The following is a 23,036-nucleotide window of genomic DNA, read 5'->3' on the forward strand; positions in this document are numbered from 1 at the left end:
ACCTGCCTCAGAAACGGTCGCAATTAATCTGCACCCAGGCAATCAACAAGCATATCCCATTTGACTCAGAGAGAGGGGAAAAACAACAACAAACACACACACACAGACGGCTCCACACTAACACAGGCACCTCCACACAGACACACAGCTCCATACTAACACAGGCACCTCCACACACACACACTAACACACATGCACACCAACACACACGCACACACTAACACACACGCACACATTAACACAGGCACCTCCATACGCATACACACACTAACACAGGCACCTCCACATACACACACCAACACACACAGTAACACACACTCACACTAACACAGGCACCTCCACTTTAACACATAGACACTCACATACCCACAAGACCATCCAGGAGAGGAATAGGAGTAGGCCATTCAGCCCCTTGATTCAGCTCTGCTATTCAATAGGATCATGGCTGATCCAACATTCCTCACATTCACTTTCCTCCCCTTTCCCATAACCCTTGATTCCCCGACTGATCAAGTATCTATCTAGCTCTGCCTTAAATATACACAAAGACTCTGTCTCCACAGCTCACGGTGAGAAGAAGTTCCAAAGGCTCCTAACCTTGTGACAAAAGATCCTCTCATCTCAGTCTTAGATTGGCCCTCCTTTATTCTGAGGCTATGCCCTCTAGTCTTAGGTTCTCCCATGAGGGGAAACATCCTCTCAGCATTTACCCTGACAAACCCCTTTAAAATCCCATATGTTTCAATGAGATCATCTTTCATTATTCTAAACTCCAGTAAAGTCCCGACCTGTTTAGCCTTTGCTCATAAGACAATCCTTCCATGTCGGGGGTCATCCTAGTTAAACATCTCTGAACAGCCTCCATTGAAATGATATCTCTCCGTAAATAAGAGGACCACAGATATGGTTTCACCAGCTCCTTGTTCAGTTGCAGTCAGACTTTCCTACTTTTATAGTCCAACTCTCTTGAAATAAAGGCCAACATTCCAGTAGCCTTCCTTTATTTTAGCTTTCTGTGTTTCGTGCACAAGTACTCTTAAGTCCCTTTGTATTTCTACTTTCTGTAGTTGTTCCTCGTCATTTAAATAATACTGTTTGTTTGATCTCCCTTCCACAATTCACATTTTCTTACACCATACTCGATTTAACAACCTTCTGCCTATTTACTTAACCTACCAATATCTCTGTTTGTATCCCTCTCGCAAACTGCCTTTCCACATATTTTTGTGTTGTCTGAAAATTTGCCTACAGTATATTCACTTCTTTCCTCCAAGTCATTAATGTTTATTGTAAACAGTTGCAGTGCCATCACTGCTTCCTATGGAATCCCATTGGTCATGGGTTGCCAACCTGAAAAAAGCCCCCCTTGGTTTCTTGCCCATTAACCAATTTTCTATCCATGCCAATATACTACCTCCAACACCATGGGCTTTTAACCTTTCATGAGGGACCTTGTAGAGCACCTTCTGGAAGTCTCCATCTTTGAGGTCCTTTTCAACTTACTGCCTAACTCCTATCTTCAGCTTTTAGGGCCTCATCCCTTTTTTCAAACCAGTGTTGTTTGCATCAATGTATACCACAACCACTGGAATATCCCCCTCCTTCTAGAATATTCTGTTAGGTGATCTGAGGCATCCTTGACCTTAGCATCAGGAAGGCAGCATACCATCCTGGAACCTTGTTTGTGGCCACAGAAACCCTTACAACTGAATCCCCGAAGACTAGTGCATTCTCACACTTTCTCCTCCTGTCCCGTGCAGTGGAGCCAGTGTCTCAACTGTATCCAAAGTGGTCTATCTTTTTCTCAGGGGAATAGCCTGCACTGCCTGCCTGGTCCACTTACATTGTCGGGTGGTCACCCATTCCCTTCCTATCTGTGGAGTCTTAACCTGAGGAGTGACCAGCCCACCATACTCAGCTCAATGATTCCCCACAGTGTCCCTAAAAACTGCTCCAACTCCAAAACCCAGGTTTCCAGGAGTTGCAGCTGGAGACACTTCCTGCGAATGGTTTTCCAGCTAAGCTCAAGTGTAAGCTCCGAGTTCCGAGTCATCAGAGAATTTCGAGATCATCACTGGATCGTGATTGGACATTGGAGGATGATCAGTTGGTGAACCTTCTCACAATGGTTTCGGCCTAACACCAATTCAGGATAAAGCCAACCAAAAGCTATAACCTTAGCAAGCACCTGCACCCAGGCCAGGTGGTGTCCAGAACACGGACAGGGTGACTGTGAAGAAGATGGAAGAAGGCACGCGGTTGTTTGGACCTTTTCCCAGAAGAGGCTGATGTATCATTGTTGAACAGCTGCCTATACATGCTCCAGGCACACAGAGACAAACAGTACCTGTGCCTGAAGGACCATCAACTCGTTAAAGGACACACTTCAGGCTGCCCGAAACCTGTTGGTCCTCCAGAGCAAAGAGGTGACCGCGATCCAGTGTTGAAGACTGACACGTTCCAAGGTCCAAGACTATGTGCTGAGGGATGCACTAAAGTTTGTGACAGCTGCTGCCAAGGTGCAGTGGGGGAAAGACCACCGTCTAAGGTCTTTTGGCCAAAGTACAATGGGGGTCTGTTCAGTTATTGGACCTTCCCAGTGTCTCAAATATATGTAAGTAGTATTTTGCATAAGTAAGAAATGCCTTGGGTTTGTTTGTTACAACTCCAATGTTTATTTATTCTCCATATGCAAAGGCTGTTCAAAACCAAACTGCTTTCATGACTGTGTATGTATACAAAGATTTTTTATGAATAAAGTACATTTTTGAAGTGTGTATTCATTGGTGCTGGGTGGGGCTGTTTAAACAGAGCCTTTTAAATTATGAAAGGAGTAGAGATGAATTTGTGAAAGGCTACTTCCATAGTTCAGAACAAGGGCAATAATGTAAATACAAAGTCGAGATAAGGAAGAGCTGGGTCCATAAATCTCTCCCCTGCCTTTGTTATCTCCTCCAATCCTCCCTGCTTTTTCCCCATGGTTGGGGGGGGGGGGGGTATTCTGCAGGTCAGGAAGAAAACTAGACAGCAATGGATCAGCTATTGATTGCAATAGCAAGAAAAACTAGAAGAGGAGTGAGCAGCCTCCGTGCTCTCCTTATTTTTGCAGCCCTCCTCCCCCCCCATATTAACCATCCCTTATAGTTATCGCTGTGTTCCCCCATCTTCTAGTTCTGACTAGCTTCATGTGGTCCTGTTTGTCCACTTTACCATCGTGTATAGAACCTTCCAGTCTCTTGTCCTACCCCTCCAACTGCCTCTTTCTTTCTTTGCTCCTCTTTCTTTGCTACCTAATTTCTCGCCTTCAAAAGCTCCCTTAAGACCCTCCTTGTCAACTACATGTTGAGCCATTTCCCCCCAGCTGTCTCTCCCAATTCTGATTGGCTCTGACATTCTGCAACTTTTGAGGGATTGCTCTCAAAAAGTAGCTTTTGGGAGAATGGTGAGTGTGGACCTTGAGAGGGCAGTATTTAGAAAAACACTATACGATGCAGGAAAAAAAGCAGGGAAAAAAAATGGGATTTCAACTAACTGTAACTGTGTTGCGTGTTTTCTGTAAAGCCAACTCAACAAATCTACAGAAATAATCGGCAGATGACAATGAAAATTTAAGAAATACACCTTGTGCTTCAGATCACACAGAATTCTGTAATTTTACAGAGGCTCTCAAATAGAAGATAGGTATAAATGACAAGAATGAGTTAGAAAGAGAGAGGGGGGGGGAGAGATCTGGCCTTGAGTAGGTGGAGACCAAAGGCAGATCTCAGTCTAAATATCTCTGTAAGATGACCTCACCAATTCTCTATCTATCCACACCCACTAAGCTGTCAGTTACATTTGTGGCCACTGCTGAACATAAAAGACAATGCCAAATTTACAAATTCCAATCTGAAGTGCCTTTTTGACATTCACTGCGCACTTACCTTCAATCTGCTTTATTGCCAAAAGGCAGTTTTCCCGACTGGGAAATACAAATGGATTGTTACAGGTCCGAATAGTGTCACACTCGCACTTCCCATTGACAATGTTGCAGCCTGTTGCTAGGTTTTCATTGCAGGGCTCGATTCCAAGAAGTTGGTCGTCTTCCCAGCTCTCATCTGAAAGGAAAGTATTTTCAGAACACGGTCAGGATCAAAATAAGCCCACAATTTGCATGTTACTGCAAACCGTGCTTGAGTATCAAACAAGTAACAATCTTGGCAACAGTATAGTCACCAATTCATTGGGAATTGTTCCCAAATGTTTATATATGACATATGTGGGGGTTCTCTCTGATTCTCAATAGCCGAGTACTTTCCATGTAATGTGGCTTCCAAAGTGTGTTTCTTAAATCTTCTTTCCTCAAGATTTTTCAAATTTAGTCAACGCTTTAAAAGGACAATATCAGAGTGGAACTGACTCAGTAAATAAAGATACATAAAAACACCATGTGTGCCCTACAACATTTAAGTTCTGAAAGGCACAGTGTCTATAGAAGTAATTAGCAAGTTAAAGGGTCCCACAGCCACCACCTCCCCCCCCTCAATAATGATACCAGAAGCTATCATTTTAAATGTGTGACACAGATGTGTCAGAGTCATGAGTATCAAGTCATTCACACTTCTGCCTGGAGTTTAACTTTCAGTTTACTCATTCGTCAGTGCACAAAGAGCATAACACGTCATGGCAGGTACAGATTCAGAAATTTAGGAATTTGACCTGGAACCTTTTTACAGGGTACTAAAAGATGTGGTAGAAATATTTAATAAAACAATGGGCCAGATTTTCCAAGGAATTTTATGAAAGAAGAAGGCTGCCCATTTCTGACAGGAGAGTCCAATCAGTGTTGCTTCAGTGTAGAACTACACATCCATTTTGAAGGTGAGATTGGGCTTGGAGGGAGGACAACTTGGTTTGCAAGAACGATATCTGGAGTTCAAGGTTTGCGTTATCGTGAGAGATTACAAAAATTAGACCTATTTTCTCTAGAATTTTGAAGGTTGAGGAATGATCTGATCGAAGTCTTCAATATATTACCAGGAATAGGCAAGAGTTGATCATCTACTTTCAGTGGTTGATGATTCGAGAACAAGGGGACATGGTCTATTAATGAGGCCAGATCATTCAGGAGAGATGCTAGGAAGCACTTCTATGCACAAAAGGTTTGGAACTCTCTTCCACAAGTGGCAGTTGATGCTAGATGAGTTGTTAATTTTAAAACTGAGATTGATCATTTTTTGTTAAAGAAAAATGTTAAGGGCTATGGGCCCACAGTAAATATATGGAGTTAGGCCACAGATCAGCCAGCATCCCACTGAATGGCTTGTTGGGGGGCTGAATGGCCTACTCCTGTTCCTATGACAACTCTTTCACGGTACAGAACTGTTGGGGGAAGACAAACTATGGCATCCCTCCCTCTTCACACCTGTCCACTGCTCCATTCTAACACTGACAGCACTGTCAATTAGTAAGTACACAAGGTATTAGGGTGCTGGGAGGGGAAGGTGACAGATGGACACAGGGTTAGTATATCAAGTCAGTAGGGTTGGAGCTAGGGAGGGAGTAGGGTGCAAGGTTAAGATGCCAGGTGAGTATGGGGTAGGATGCTGGGTTAGTAATGATGCAGGGTGGGTAGGATGCTAGATGGGAAGGGCTGGGTTCCAGGTAAAGTTAGGTGCCAGCTGGGAGAGGGTGTCCATCAGAGATTATGCACCAGGTATGTAGGGATCAAGTTGAATGGTGTGGGGTTCCAGATGGGCAGGATGCCAAGTCAGAAGTGATTAGGGTGCCAGGGTACCAGGTATGGGATGTACTGTTTAGGGTAGGTCATTGGGGTGGAAGAAATTGGGTCTGGTGGAGTAGGCTGGGGAGTACAGCAGCAGGGGATTCCAATCAGGTCCCAGGAGGCTGATTGGTCAAGCTCTGTAATGTAGGGATTCTGAGGAAGGTGTAGCTGGGGGACAAGAGACTGAAGTATATACAGGGTCAGTTTAACAGCTATTGAGGAGTTACAACTTGGATTTAACGGTCTAATGTTTCCTGAGCATGTATTTTACTTAACCTCACTGGAACCCTACAAAGTCTCTGCTGAAATGGAATCTTCAGGGATCCAGATGTAACACAATTGCTCAGCGGATGATTCAATTTCCCAATCAATTCCTTTGGACTGTGCTAGGATGAGGATTCCGCAGGGTCTCCATGACCAACTCCCATCAGGGTACCCATGACCAACTCCCATCTATGTCTGGCCATTGGAAAAATCCAGGCAAATGTTACAATTTACACCATATTTTGCATTTGTTTACATATTTAACGTAAACTCTATTTATTCTCCTCCAATAACTGCTGACTCAAGTTGCTCTTCCTGGAGCAGTTTTACAGTACTGCCGCCAGGTGTCCATTTTACATCAGTGCTGACAGGTTTTTGCTCCAAATTATGCCTACATTTGACAAAACCCTCTAGCTCACTGCCCATTGACAGGAACTCATGCTGTTTCACTATCCATCTGAAGGGCTGTGAAGCTTCTTTACCCAATCTGAAGGGACAACTGACACAACCTCACTGCTCGTCTGGCTGAGGTCTCAGAGAATACAAGATGACAAATTTCTCTGGTTCAGCATCTCATCACCCCCTGGATTAACCCACTAAGGCCACCAGTGGAGTCTTCTCACTATTGTTCAGCATAACTACGTAAACCATGGCCTTCCTTACCAATTAAAAAGCATGCATTTCATGGGGATAACACTAGTGGAATCTATGACACCACAAGAATTAAAAGACAACATTTACAGAGAAAGTAAAGCATAACATGATTTTGTGTTGCAAGAATGGAAATAGCACCAAAGGATCAAGTAATTATATTAGCAGAGGACATTTGAACCAGACCTCTTTGACCATAGCTACCTGCTTTAATCTCATTTCCCGCCTTTTGTGACCTATCCGGCGATGTCCTTCCTTTGCAAACATGTAACTGATTCTTTTTAAAGTACTCCTCTGTGGAATGACTTCCTCCAGCTTCCCCTCCATCCTAGTGACATGAGCATACAGGTGTTCCCCAGGTCTCAGGAGAGACCAGACAGAATGTTAGCTCTTGTACTCAGTACGTTTCCTGCCCTTGCTGGCCCTTACTGGCCCTGTCAGTATCTGAGCATAGAGCAGGTCACCAACAGGGAGATAACACTGCCTGTCTTTTAGTTGATATTCTGGCAGTTCACACAATCTACTACAATAAATAGCACTTACATCTTTATTAATGAAGGATGTTGAGGTACTAAGGTGGTGAATAGATATTATAAAAACATGTAGCTGTGAAATTTACCTATATTACAATACTTTGATTTTCTTCTCAATTTAAAGTGGAGCCTAAGAATAGATCACAGTAATAAATCTATCTGCGATCGCACCATCCCTTTGGCACAATGGCCCATATCTCAATGATCACATCTTTTTCACAGCATACCAGGCTTGTCAAATGTACAAAACAAGTTCCCTCTTCCCATGACGACATTCTCTTCTCCTGAACAGGATTAAAGGGTTGCATTCAAACTTGCATCTCACCTCACCTGCCAACATACCCTCGGGAGGTGTAACATACAGTACATTAACTGTGTTTGGGCCTCCACAGATATTGCCTGATCAGCGAAGTACTTTCAGCATCCTCTGCTTTCATTCTACATTTATGGACCAAAGTGCTTCCAGACTTTCAGGTTTTTGTTTTGCTGCAGTAACTGTATGCGCTAGCAGGTTTCCCGTTATGTGGCACGGTGCCAAGGCTTTCCCCTTAGACAAGCACTGAATCTGTCTGGGCCCAGGAAGCTCATCCACAGAGTCAGTATCCTATGTCGACTTTGCCTGACTGGAGGTAGCATCCTGATTAAGCTGAATTCTGCCCCCACACTATGGGGCTTCCAGGTGAAATCTCTGGATATCTGAGCAGTCCCTAATTTGACCTTCACTAACCTGAAATTGGTGACACCAATCGCAGTAATCTTAATCCCTCACCAGGTGAGATCAGCTCACTGTGATGCTGCAACTGGGGCCTGAGCAGTGGTGCTCAGTTCCTGATGAGTTAAAGATTCTGAGGCATCGTGGAGCCTGAAGTAACACCTCGAACTAACACTGCCCTTGCCAACTTCTGCTTCAGAATACGGTGCCAAATCTAAATAGCTAAAACACAAACATGAACCTTGTTTTGTTCAGAAGCTAGGAAGTACAGGTCGTGGGTTGGGCAGTGCTGGGTCTGCACTCTGTGTCATTGGTAAGCTCTTGTTTTGATGTATCATGTGCTCCAAGGTTGGAGCTGAGCCCTGGAAAGGTCCCAGCAGGCGAAGGGAAGGAAATCCTTGGGATCTGAAGGAGAAAGGGTGGAGGGCTCTCGAAACTTTCAGGATAAGAAAGTGGTGGCGGAAGGCTGACATTCCTGCTGCTTAGGAATTTAAAAGAAAAACAGCAGCTCCCAAAGCCAAATGCAGTTAGTTACCTTTAAGCACTAGTTTCCAACATCCCCTGCACCCCGAACCCCATCTTCTCACGGTCTGAACCAACCTTAGATAATTGGTAACAAGCAAAACAAAAACCGATCGACTTAAGTTCCTGGTGAAGAGATTTCGACCTCAGTTACTGTTTTGTTTTCCCCCCCAATCGTGAGAATTTCTGATTTTTCTCCAAAGCTCGCTGCTGCCGCCTGTCTTTCGAGAGGGATTGCTCAGAAAGCAAGTTTCTGCGTTTGAAAATTAATAAGGGAGAACGGGGGTGTGGGGGAGGATGGAAAAGTACTCGCCATGCATTTCTGTTTTTTTGGGGGGGGGGGGGGTGGGGGTAAGAAAACCTCTGAGCAGAGATTTGTTCCTACTTTTTAGAAAATACAAAATCCTGCTGCCTGAAGAAATTAAATGCCCGGGTCAAAGTGAAATCGAGTTTAGACAAAGCAAAATATATTTTAAGCAAGTAAATCGGATGACGTTTATGCTTTTTTCATTCTCTCGCCAGTTTGATTCTGTGAAGTTTCCTCAGAAGAGAGAGAAAAAAATAAAGAGGCCGCATTTCAAGTCACCCCGATCCCATTTGGAAAGCCAGACTCTTATACAAATCGTGACAGCAGAATTTCCAGTGTCCCGGAGAGCCCGCTGCACTCAGTTAGAAAAGGGTGTTTTCTTTTAAATTCCTTACTCACCGTCTTCAGCTTGTATTTATTAAACTAATGAAAAAGCCACAAGTGGCCGGCGTGTGGTTCCCACCTGTAACCACACAATCCCCCCCACCCCCAACACCACACAGATACACAAATACACACTTTACAAATGACAGCACCGACCGACACTGATGTAAATTGCTGAAAGTTAGACTGTAAAGTTGGTGGTGTGCGCTTTGTCGTGTGCTGTCGGTTCTCAACACACACTGTGAGAAGGGCTCTCACGGCGTGCTGCCCTGAGGCGTAACAGTGTGGCTTCCAAACCTTAGGGGCCGGTCCGCAATCAGACATAGCAAACATTCCTGTCAAAAAAAAACCCTCAACAGCCCACAGTCAAAGCCTGAGCCCGCAGCACCGAATCCAAAAACAGCAAGGAATCTATTAGCAGCAACAAAAAAAGATCCCCTTTACACTCTACCAGATCACAGCCTCAACTCAGCTACGGATGTGCAATTGTAAAGATTATAAAAAGCTATTATATGTTGTGTAGATACTACATATATATTTAAAAGGACATGAATAAATCCAATTGTGTGCAGGTCATCACACCCAATGCAAAAAAACCCGAACTATGCAATTTTGCAGATTCCAGCCCTGCTCAAACCCGCAGAAAGGTGCATTGCAATTTTAAATATATTTATATGCTAAAAATACAAAGCGGGTTCAAAATTTTGCTTCCACTGGCTACGTTGTGCAAAAGTATACACTGCAATTCTTTTTTAAAATGACTTAGCTGCCCCCCGCCCCCAGCCAGTCAGTGAAATGTGAAAATAGCAACTAGAGTGAACTTCACTCGGTTCCAAGTTACAGCATGCCACCCCGCCATGTTAAAAGAGAGAGAGGAAAAAGGTCCGCGCTGATTTCCGAGCTACCTTCGCAGAGGCCGACTTGGTAGCCGGTGATGGAATCGCCATTGAACGGGGGTCGGATCACACACCGGAGGCCGCGGTCGCAAGTCCCGTATAGACCGTACACGCCGCCGCAGCTCTCGTTCTTCTGCCGGGCGCAGGCGGAGCAGCAGCCGCAGAAGTCCATCACGATACTCCCGGGGCAGTTCCTGGGCTCCTCGCATTTAGATTCCTCGCACGGTAAGCACACCAGAGCCCGGCCGCTCTGAGCGAACAACTGCAGAAGGTGCACGGCTGCTAGCAACTTGGCAGCCAGGTATATCCCAGACGGAACCATTTTTGTTTCGCACCGCTTTTCTTTCTTGCAAAACAGCACAACAACAACAAAAAAAAACTTTTATGTACTCAAAACACACACGCACACACACAAAAAAAAAGCCCACAAAAATCACAGCGAAAGTTTCAGGGAAGAACTCTTCTCGCACACACGAATACTTCACCGATGCCACAAGGCAAGCGGGTAGCGTGCAGGGCGAATTTAACAATTAGAGGAAAAAAAGAAACAAGCTTTTTCGCTGCACCCTCTTCTTCTCCCTTCAAAAATCCAGGCTGAAAGTTGCTTTCGGCTGAAAGGCTGCAGAGAAAGTTGTGCCCGGTTTCTTATTTTCTTTCTTCAGCAGCAACTCCCCTCCTCCTCCTCTTCAAATCAGGATCGGAATAGGTCCGCTTCAACACTGAGAGTTCTTCCACATTTTTTGTTTTCCCCTCTCAAGGAATTAACAAAAAAGAGAGAGAAAATAAAACACACACGGTTCTTTTTCTCCTCAGAAGCGATGAGTGGTGGGAGAGAAAGAGAGAAATTCCTCGAATCTGGAGCAGAGAGGCAGACGGGCGGTCTCAGCGAACGCCTTGTCGGACTGTCAGAGAGGAGCGTCTTTTTTTATATATACGGTGGGGGTTTTAATGGCACAGCACAGATTGGAGTAGAGTATGTGTGTGAGCCACTGAGCAGCGCAGCGCTCTGGGTCCGCACTCAGGCGCACACATTCGTATATATACACACATTGATACACACTGCTTGCTGTTCGCACACATTAATACACATATTGACATACACATACAGACGCTCATTGATATATACATATATTGATAAACACACTGCTATTCACACATTAGTACACATATTGACATGCACACACTGACATTCAAATTCATGTACACATATATTGATAAACACACCGCTATTCACACACATTAATACATGCATTGACACACGCAGATACACACATTAAAGTATACATTGACGCACACATACATATACACCCATTAAAATATACACTGATACACTGTTACACCCATTAAAATATACATTGACACTGTTATACTCATGGACACTGTTACACATTAAAATACAGATACACACATAATACACAGATATACATACATTCAGGTACATATATTCAGATATACACATTAATACATACAGATGCACACATTGATACATGCATACAGATACATATGAATGTGCTTACACTTGTATGTACAGTGCATACTAATACACATATACACAGTAATACACACAGATGCACACATACAGATACACACAAGTTGATGCACATATAGACACATACAAATACAGACATTAATACACACATATTGATACATACATTGATATACACAGACACACACATACACGCATTAATAGATACAGATACACACATTAATAGACGCACAGATATACACATACAGATACACAATAATACACACACACTGATACACACAGGCACACAGATACACACATTGATACACCAAACAGCCAACCAGCTGCGTCCCCTGCCTCCCCCCTCCCCCAACCAAACTGCACACGTCAATCAAACACCACCGTTATTGTGACGTACACGCCCCACTCCATTCCCCGCCTACTCATTGGATAACCCCGGCAGAATATTCAAATAAGACCACGCCTCGCCCATCTGCAACTGGGAGCGCATGCGCGCATTCCACACATTGCTGCAAGCGACAGTAAAGCAACATGAAAATCCACTGCAATTCATCTCACTCGTACCCTCCACCAACACCCTCCTTTTATTGTTTCAGTGATGAGTGTCCCCCAACCTGACGGATGTGTAAATTTTTAACATATACAGTATATCGTACATGTATAAAGAAATGGTATGCTGAATAATATATGAAAGGTCGGTGGTAGTCATTGCCTTATTAAAAGCGTTTCACAGATAACCAACAAAGGTTACAAAACGAAGGAACATCAATTCTACAGACCTTTAAAGTCACGAATTAACACGTGAGCACAAAAAATTCAATCGAATTTCCTCCTCCCCCATCTCTGTCAATGAAACACCTCATATTCTAGAATTACGTATTTATATTTTAGTTGATCCTTCCACTTTTAAAACATTTTAAGCATACCGCTTTTACACCCTGCCAGAGCCGGCTCCTATTTGACATTTACGTAAAAATCAGAGTTTGAGATGACTGCAAGATTCAGTCACATTGTTTGCACTGTATTTCTTTGGAAGAGGGGTCGACTCCCGGACCAGAGCTAAACTGAAATTACAGAAGTAAGCGCGCTGTGTGAAACATCCCACAATGATATGTCCTTTATGTATAAAACAAAACTCCACCAAAGTTTTAAGTATTTGAAAATCCGGTAAACGATCCCCCCCTCCCCCCCAACTCCTTCCTCCCGTTCCAAATAAACACACCCCACAAATAGCCGCAGTGATGCTGTGAGTAAATGAGGAATTTTCTGACAACATTCCAGCAGTATTACTCAAATAGTTTTCCCACGTGGGGTTTCAGTTAATCAGTTCATGCAGGACGGGAACAGAGAGAGAGACAGAGAAAAAAAAGATAACCAACCACCTTCCCCTGCGTTGAGAAGCGAGCAGTTGGTTAAATGATGGAGATAAAGGGCAGCCCATTTGACAGCGTTTTGTTTGGAAACATGCAGGAAAATGAGGCCGGCAACTGTGCAGAGAGTTTGTTGTTCAGTTGTCAGTGCAGAGTGAACGAATCTGCCAGTGTGATGCCAATTTGTGCTTGTCCCAATTAAATGCCCTGGCACTGCCGGTCTCCAGGGATAATGAAAAGGGTTCCAATCTCTACCAGATTATTTTAACTGAAACTGAATAAAGCCATAGTTAAACTGAATTGGGCCGAATAGAGAACCAGATGAAAAGTCAACTTCAGTAAATATTAGATTCTGCCCATGGCCCTTACTTGACCCATATGCAGACCTGGCAAGTTGCATACAACAGAGATGATATTCATTCATTTCATTCATTTGAACTAAAATGTAAATTAATGTGATATATGCTATTCTTTAAAATAAACACAGTTCCATATGTGTAAACTGATTTGCCATCTGGCTCACTCTCTGTGATTATAAATCTCATTCCTTCAGGGTTCACATCTCAGTGCTGCAAACCACACTTAAGAGCAGCAGCAAGCCAATCTGGTGACCCAAAGGTGACCTAAGCTTGAACATTTTGGGACAGAAGGCACAGGAATCTTATCAGGAAGACAAATAAAAGAAAATAAGCCCTGCATTTATATAGCACTTTTCAGGATCAATTGATTTTCAAAGTGCTTTACAGACAATTAATTACTTTTGAAGTGTATTTGATTTGATTTATTAATGTCACGTGTACCTAGGTACATTGAAAAGTTTTGTGTGCAATACAGGCAGATTACACCACACGAAGTGCATATATTCATTGATGTAGTGTGAGAAATAAGAGATTCCAATGCTGCATGTAGGAGACTAGGTCTGTCTTTGAATGTTGCCAAAACAAGCCACATACCAACCCAGAGTCAGTGAACCAAATATTTCGCCTCCCATATACATTAAATAAGAGACTCTGAATACGTTGAGCACATCCTACACATTGGCAACCTCCTGTCTCAAAATGCTACCATTGATGATGGCAACAACACCCAACCAACTGTGTGAGCTCAGTCTTCTATAAACTAAAACAGTGTTTGACAAGGCATTGGCAGTAATTACAGCAGTAATGCAGAGCAGTTGTTGTTGCCACACTCCTGTATTACAGTGACTGTGTATCAATGACACATAAAAGAGGGCTAGGGAAACTTTACCAACAATGCCTCCACCATATCCTCTGCTGCCATTAAATAAACAGAATTAATGTCTTTCCACTTCTACAAATATTCAGGCAAAATCCCTGCAGAAGCAACTTTGATGGACAGGCACCGTGTCTGGATTTTGAATATTGTCTCCATCCCAGGTCAGGTTTTCCCAACTCACAAATGATCAAAGTTCCAGGAGTGGACAAATTACAGCAAGATTGATCTCAAAGATTGCTACCAGTATTTCAAAATGGTGTCAAAGTGTCTCCCAAGCCGCATCAAGCAACACGTTCCAAAAGCATAATGTTAAGGCACAGTGCCAGCAGAGCAGGGAAAAAAAAATGAGTAAAGCTGCAGAAAGTTGCAACACAAAGGGACTTAGGACTATTTGTGCAAGAAACACAGGAATCGAGCTCACAGGCACAGCAGGTAATCTGAAAGGTTAAGAGTATGTTGGTCTTTATTTCAAGGGGTAAGAGTGTGGTGCTGGAAAAGCACAGCAGGTTAGGCAGTATCCGAGAAGCAGGAGAATCAATGTTTCGGGCATAAACCCTTCATCAGGTACCAGGCTGATGCCCAAAACGTTGATTCTCCTGCTCCTCGAATGCTGCCTGACCTGCTGTGCTTTTCCAGCACCACACTCTCAACTCTGATCTCCAGCACCTGCAGTCGTCACTTTCTCCTTATTTTAAGGGGTTTGGAGTATAAGAGTAGGGAAGTCTTACTGCAACAGTACAGGTACTGGTGAGTCCACCTCTGGACTACTCTGAGCAGTTTAGTCCCCTTTCTTTAAAGAAATATATTATTTCATTGGAAGCTGTTCAGTGAAGCTTCAATAGGATGATCCCTGGTATGGAGGGATTGACTGGTTAGAAAAGACTAAACGGGTTGGGACTCTACACACTGGAGTTTAGAAGGATGCAAGTTGATCACATTGAAACATAGGATTCCTAAGGGGCTTGACAGGATAAATACTGAGGGAATGTTTCCTCTCCTGGGAGAGGCTAGGACCAGGGAACATAGTCACAAAGATGTACCAATTTAAGACTGAAATAAGGAAGAATTTCTTCTCTCACAGAGCTAAATTAGAACTCCATGTCAAAAATTAAGCCTGAGATGGACCGATTCTTGAATAGTAGAGGAATCAAGAATTTTGGGGAAGGGCAGGAAAGTGGACTTAAGGAATGTCGGATCAGTCATGATCGCATTGAATGGTGATGCAGGCTCATGGGGCTGAATGGCTTTCTCCTGTTCCCATTTCTTATGGAGTTCTTATGGTCTAAAAGGAAGCAAATCCTGGTCTGCTGACCCCACTATCATATGGGTCATCCTGCTGCATATGAAAGAACTGCAGGCCAATATTTGGCCTGTTCAGTGTCATGAAGACTCACAGCAGACCTTGAGACCCTGAATAGATGTCATCCTCAATTCAAAGGTCAGCTCATTGATACCTACCCATATAGGAAATCAAGGGTTCCAACTCTGTGAAGCAATTAGAGAAGGCTGGGAACAGGGAAGGTCGAGCGGACCTAATGCAAGTATTGAATAGGAGGCTTCAATGAAGTAAGTTGAAAGTACTTCTTCTTGTGAGTTGGTAGCCAGAAATTGCATATTTAAAATAATTGGAAAAAAACTTGAAAGGGAAAATGAAGAGATTTTGTTACAGATCTAGAATATACTATTGAAATGGGTGATAGAATCAGATTCCATATACACCTTCAACAGACACTGGTCAAGAGAACTATTTTTCAGGGTTTTGAGGAAGAAGCTTGGATGTGGGATTAATTTCAAGAACTCTTTCAAAGAGCCATCATGGGTGCGATGGCCTGAATGGCTCACTTCTATGTTGTAGGATACCATAGGTGGAATTATCATTTTGCAGTAGAGAAGTAGGATCAGGTATGGCATGAGAAATCAAAAGATAAAGTCCTGGTGCTTATATGAATTTTTGTTGGAGCAGCGCAAGGGCCGAGGACAGAGAGGTCAGTGTGAAAGATAGATGGAGAATTAAAATTACACCCGCCTGGAAATTCAAGGTCATAGTTTGGCCTGAAGCTTGGTGTTCTGCAAAGTGGTTGCTGAATCCGTGTTTGGTCTCCACAAGATTAAGTACATTGTGAGCAGTGCTGACTAAATGACGTAGGAGTGGCTGGGCCACTCATTATTGCCATCCAACAGTGCCGTTGGAAAACTGAACTGCGACGATGTGTTTGATGGTGTTTTTGGCAGAATGGCAGTGGAGGCTGGTGGGGTGGGAGAGGAGGACAAGAGAAACCCCACAGATTTAGGGAGGGAGGAATTGGACCACATATTTCAAAATGACACTTTGCAACCTTCTGGACTCAACACTGAATCCACCAGTTTTGTGTCCCACCATCTCCTTTTATCTTGTTTATATTACTTTGCAAGTTATTGCTTTACTCGTGTTTTTCATTTTTGTTTTTGGGCTACAGCTATTCATTTTCTGCCATTTGCCTCTCTCCTTGACACACTTTCTCCATTGGTACCATTCCTTTGAGCTTGAACCATCGGCTTTTCTGCTATTTAGTCTTTCCTGCCAGTCTATCCCATAACAGACTTTTCTTTTTGTCATTTTCCCATCCCTTTCCCTTTTACTTGCTTAAAATATATTGCATTACTAATTTATATCAGCTTGAATGAAAGGTAATTGGCCTGAAAAGATGGCCAGGGTTTTATGCCAGACCAAGATCCCAAACCTCCACACTATAGATGTCAAGAGAGAGCCCATAAAGGTGTTATCCAGCCCATTGTCCACTATCAGCCCAAACAGTGAAAGGTCCTAGGTCTCACATGTGGGGCCAGCCTTTGTCTGTCATGGGTCACATCCCAATGGACAGTTAACACCAATAACTGACCAACAAATAGATGGATCTCCCCATGCCTTCTTGGCTGGGCATGAAATTATGACAGGGTAGAAGCATGCAAGTAGATACTGGGAATGGCGCCAATGGCATTGTGTTCAAATTCACACCCCACCTCACCTGACAATATGCCCTCAGGAGGTGTAGACGACAATGCATCAACTTGTACCTGCCCCCATGGATGCTACCTAACCAATGAAATACCTGCAAGATTTTCTATTTTCTGTCTAAACATTTGGACCATAGTGTTTCAAGATCTTGAGGCTTTTGTTGCAGTAACGGGATGCACTAACAGGTTTCGTGCTATTTAGCTCAGTGCCAGGTTGGCTGTGACAACTTAGTTCCATGTATCTGAAAGAATGGTCTTTTTCAAAGACTTAGTTACTGGGAGCTTTTGCCACTTTTGTTAGACAACTCATGTTGGCATTGGTGGATATACATTATCAGTGCTGCTGGACTTTGAGGAGCACTAAATGATGCAGGCAGATGGTTGATAGCAATCTGAGTCCCTAGATTCCTTGTGCAGTTTCAATGGGACAGTACACACTTTGTCCAAGCATGGCATACGTGCTGGGCAAAAACCACAAGGCAACACAGGTTTGTAACCTCATAGAGATTGTGCTTGTAAGCTTCCATGATTGTGTTACAGGGTTAACAATGATTTGTTCAACAGTCATTATAAGCAAGTGCCTTTCTGAGGCCCATTAAGGTTTCCTCACAGTTTTGGTGAGTAGTAGTCAGGATTGAAGTGAATACAAGAAGACTAGTGTAAACTGTGTGAAAGTTGAATGCATGATTCTGCTTGTCACCAATTGTCAGAGGAATGGTCTTTGACCACATCCCACTGAATCTAAATGCCATGCTGTTTAGGTTCAGGGAAATACTTAATGACTAACTTTGATGAGATGGAACGTTGATTCTCCTGCTCATCGGATGCTGCCTGACCTGCTGTGCTTTTTCAGCACCACACTCGACTCTGATCGCCAGCATCTGCAGTCCTCACTCTCTACTAACTTTGATGAGAGGCATAAATAAATCTAGTTTACACAGTGGCTATGAAGACATCAAAGTAGATCATTACTGGGGCGGCATGGTGGCTCAGTGGTTAGCACAGCTGCCTCTCAGTGCTGGAGAGCTGGGTTTGATTTGTACATTCTCCCTGCATTGTGTGGGTTTCTTCTAGGTGCTCCAGTTTCCTCCCACAGTCCAAAGATATGTAGGTTAAGTAGACTGATCATGCCAATAGCGTCCAGGAATGCGTAGGCAAGGTGGGTTAGCATGGGGGTTACAGAGCGATGATAGGTGAGTCAGGGTGGAATGCTGTTTGGACGGATGGCGTAGGCTTGATGGGCCAAATGGCCTGCTTCCACACTGTAGGGTATCTATGATCTCTGAGTGAGAGGGGAGGAGGTTGTTTCTTCAGGTTTCACTTGGTGACACACAAACATGTGGCATTTTGAAAAGAATCATTGTGTATAACATTTCACTGGTTACTTGATAAGGTGCGAGCTGTGTCTATTACAGCTCATTCATGCTCTGCATTTTACTCCCTTAGCCGTGAAGCACTCCCAAACATCTTGGGGTTGTGAGTAGTGCTATACAAATGCAAGTTCTTTCTATTTTGTTTGGGATTTTTAAATCATGAAGGGAGTAAACTGCAGTCAATTTACTACAGATTACAAAATTAATATAAAATTTGGAGGTAAAATATTCGATTAGATGTTTGGAAATATGTGTTTTCGTAAACAGTCAACATCCTCTGGAACTGATTGCTGTAGCATGTGTATAATGACTATGGATTTGATGCAGTCTTCCAAACAGGAGCTGGTTAGCTCTTCACAGAATGAGCTTTCAAGATATAGGTGATAAATTATGCAATAGCTGAGATGACTAAGATTCATGACTTACTGTAGTCTAGTCGAGCTTACCGGTTTGCCATGGGGCACTGGAAGAAAAAGTCCTTCAGTTTTTCCCAATTACCTTCAGTCATTTCTCTACCTCTCACACAAAATTTTGAGACAAAGGAGGAATAACAATGGTCTGTGTCATTTCACCCTGAGTGACTGAGCCATAGTTTGTTTATACATCCGTTTATTTTATCCATTGAGACACAAGGTCAGAAAGCAAGCTTTGGAAATGGGCGTAACTGGTGGGTCACTCACTAGCCAGCTATTTTGGGGATTTTCAGCAAAAATGGTCCTTAATTTCCATTAAAGCTGATTAAAAACAGAAGTGGAAGTCCAATGGTATTAACTTTGGCTTATTAAACCAGAGCCCTAGATGTTCTGGGGACCCAGGCTTGAATCGCTTTGACAGATAGTGGAATTCAAATTCAGTTAAAATCTAGAATTAAGAGTCTAATGATGACCATGAGACAACTACCGATTGTCAGGGGAAAAGCCCATCTGGTTCACTAATGTCCTTGAGGCAAGGAAGCTGCCATGCTTATTTGGTCCAGTCTATATATGACTGCAGGCCCATAGCAATGTGGTTGACTCTTAACTGCTCTGCAGGCAATTAGGGATGTGCTGGCCTAGCCAATGTGCTGGCCTGTACCTTGAATCATTAAAAAAAAGTGTTTTGGATAATGTTTATCAGCACCAAGTACTCCTTGGTCAAGTGGTTTAATCAGATACAACATGCCCTTTGTCTGTACCCTCACTCCAGGACAGCATTCTGCACCAAATCAATGCAATCTTTCTCCCTCAATTCTTCAGGCAGCAGGAGGCTTTGTGCACATTCCATGCGGCACGAGCAAGTTAATATTTTTCTCTCCTGATGCAGGTCTGCGCCTGCTTAGAATTGGTTGAAACTGTCAAAAGTCGCCTTGATTAGAATCTTTGAGACCCAACAAAGCGAGAGGGAGAGAGAGAAAGGGGAAGGAAATGCAGCCCATGCTGGATTCAGATCTGCATCACAGAGATGAAAAAGGCAGTGTGCCAATCCACTGCACTAACTCACTGCGTAACACAGGCCCCTAAGGAGCTACCATTTCTATTGTTTAAGAATGCATTAAGAGGCTAGCCCTTAACAATTGTGGGCACCATTAAATTCTTTGTGAAACAGTGGTTGAAAATATAATGTGTATATCTTGTCTCATCATTTAAAGTAGCATTATTTGGATCTCGGACAGATTGTTAGGGAGATGTTTTAGTGGTCTAGTGACAGTTTAACCTGGTTTTGCAAAGGCCTCAAATTTGGAGTATTCTGGACTCAGGAGTGGGTATTGCATTCTTGAAGGTTTTTAAATATAAATATAACTGTGTTTCGACCTTAATGTGATGTACATTTTACAGCGCTGATTGCAAGTAGCATCTACATGAAAAATATCACTTTAAATTAAAATTTTCACTTTTAATACATAAAAATTAAATGGAAATTTTCTGTATTTATTTAGTATTTATTAATGCATTACAACTTAATGTATTACTGTTAGAATTTATTACAGTATTTATTTAGAATTAAAGTCACGGTCTAGAACTAGGAGCCAACTGCTTCAAAATAAGAAGTCATCCATGTAAGACAGAATGGCAGACAGAATTGATGGGCTGAATGGCTTTCATCTGTTCTTGTGCTTTTTTTTCTCACGGAGGGTCGTGAGTCTTTGGAACTCCCTTCCTCAAAAGGTGGCAGAAGCAGAGTCTGGAAATATTTCTAAGGCAGAGGTAGATAGATTCATGATAAGCATGAGGGTGAATGGTTATCGGGAGTAAGTGTGAATATAGAGTGATTAGATCAGTCATTTTGTTATTGAATGACAGAGCAGGCTCAAAGCACTGAGTGGACTGTGCCTGCTCCTGATTTGAATGTTTGTAATTATTACCAATGATCTGAATGGTACCATTATGATGCAGACTGCACCAATGTGTACTCAGCAGCTACCTATGGACAGTGGCAGTCACCTGTTCAGCAAACTGACAGTAAATTGCAACAATGGTAAACCGTACAGCTTCGAAACTGGAGAACCTTTGATCAAAACAGCACACCAATGCTTATATCTTGCATTTTTCCCTCCTGTATGACAAAGAATGGCTAGGTTTCCATGCAGTCTTGAATTTGGCATGACAATTAATTATCTTAACAAGCGTTCAGAAACAAATGAGGGAAGCTCTACATTAATTTGTCATTGCACTGTCATTAGAGCAACAGATTAGGTCTATCCTGGAACTGGAATTTACAACAATTGCCTTGAGAAATGTTCTTTTTTTGTCCAAATTTTATTTTTTTATTGACAGCAAGCTCACTGAAGCACCTTACTGCCTGCTGGGAGTAATTTCTGTTTTTTTTATAATGTTGTGCTGAGTGACTCCTCCCAGCCAATTTTCTCCAATAACAATGTGGGCATCAAATGTTACAAAAAAAGAATCCAAAGAACAGATGGAGCAAAATGTTGTGCAAGGTAACCATAATTCTACATCTCTTTTTGATATTTAAAGAGGTGACTGTCGGTGAGATTTCTTCTATAATAAAACCAGATCATATGAGAGACCCCTAGAGGGAATGGAAAACTATATAATTAACAATGGGTAAAGGATTGATGCTGATACATAGGACAGCTGCAGGTATGGAAGGAATCAGAAAAGGAGGTCATAACTTTTAGTCTCTATCAAATATAGTAACATTTTCATGAAAGTTGAGTTGCAGGTCAATAGGATAGTGAAGAAGGCACTTGATATGCTTGCCTTTTTTGATCAGTACATTGGGTATAGGATTTGGGAGATCATGTTATAGAGTCATAGAGATGTACAGTATGGAAACAGACCCTTCAGTCCAACTCATCGATGCCAACCAGATATCCTAACCTAATCTAATCCGATTTGCCAGTACCTGGCCCATATCCCTCCAAACCCTTCCTATTCATATACCCATCCAGATGCCTTTTAAATGTTGCAATTGTACCAGCCTCCACCACTTCCTCTGGCAGCTCATTCCATATCCGTACCACCCTCTGTGTGAAAAAATTGCCATTTAGGTCCCTTTTATATCTTTCCCCTCTCACCCTAAACCTATGCCCTCTAGTTCTGGGGACCCTCACACCAGGGAAAAGACCTTGTCTATTTACCCTCACGATTTTATAAACCTTGATAAGGTCACCCCTCAGCCTCTGATGCTCCAGGGAAAACAGCCCCAGCCTATTCAGCCTCTCCCTATAGCTCAAACCCAGCAATCCTGGCAACATCCTTGTAAATCTTTTCTGAACCCGTTCAAGTTTCACAACATCCTTCCGATAGGAAGGAGACCAGAATTGCACGCAATATTCCAACAGTGGCCTAACCAATGTCCTGTACAGCCGCAACATGACTCCCAAGTCCTGTACTCAATGATCTGACCAATAAAGGAAAGCATACCAAAAGCCTTCTGCACTATTCTATTTTCAAGGAGCTGTGAACCTGCACTCCAAGATCTCTTTGCTCAGCAACACTCCCCAGGACCTTACCATTAAGTGTATAAGTCCTGCTCTGATTTGCCTTTCCAAAATGCAGCACCTCACATTTATCTAAATTAAACTCCACCTGCCACTCCCCAGCCCATTGGCCCATCTGATCAACATCCCATTGTACTCTAAGGTAACCTTCTTCACTATCCACTACACCTCCAATTTTGGTGTCATCTGCAAACTTACTAGCTATACCTCCTATGTTCACATCGAAATCATTTATATAAATGACAAAATGTAGTGGACCCAGCACTCCACTGGTCACAGGCCTCCAGTCTGAAAAACAACCCTCCACCACTACCCTCTGTCTTCTAGCTTTGAGCCAGTTCTGTATCCCAATGGCTAGTTCTCCCTGTATTCCATGAGATCTAACCATGCTAAACAGTCTCCCATGGGGAACCTTGTCGAACGCCTTACTGAAGGCCATATAGATCACATCTACTGTTCTGCCCTCATCAATCTTCTTTGTTACTTCTTCAAAAAACTCAATCAAGTTTGTGAGACATGATTTCCCACGCACAAAGCCATGTTGACTATCCCTAATCAGTCCTTGCCTTTCTAAATACATGTGCATCCTGTCCCTCAGGAT

General features: G+C 42.9%; 1 protein-coding gene across 1 annotated transcript in view; it reads right to left on the bottom strand.

The window, feature by feature from the left end:
- The window catches only part of crim1 (cysteine rich transmembrane BMP regulator 1 (chordin-like)), a 197,711-nt gene extending 186,252 nt beyond the window's left edge, over positions 1-11,459 (bottom strand). Inside the window, exons 1-2 of the mRNA XM_043695492.1 lie at positions 10,043-11,459; positions 3,924-4,097 (exon numbers count right to left, since the gene is read on the bottom strand). Coding sequence (XP_043551427.1) covers positions 3,924-4,097; positions 10,043-10,355 — 487 coding nt within the window. The 5' untranslated portion in view covers positions 10,356-11,459. The remainder of the gene's footprint in view (positions 1-3,923; positions 4,098-10,042) is intronic.
- Between the last annotated feature and the right edge of the window lie 11,577 nt (positions 11,460-23,036).

Source organism: Chiloscyllium plagiosum, chromosome 9 (genome assembly GCF_004010195.1).
Source record: "Chiloscyllium plagiosum isolate BGI_BamShark_2017 chromosome 9, ASM401019v2, whole genome shotgun sequence".
In the NCBI taxonomy this organism is placed as follows: Eukaryota; Metazoa; Chordata; class Chondrichthyes; order Orectolobiformes; family Hemiscylliidae; genus Chiloscyllium; species Chiloscyllium plagiosum.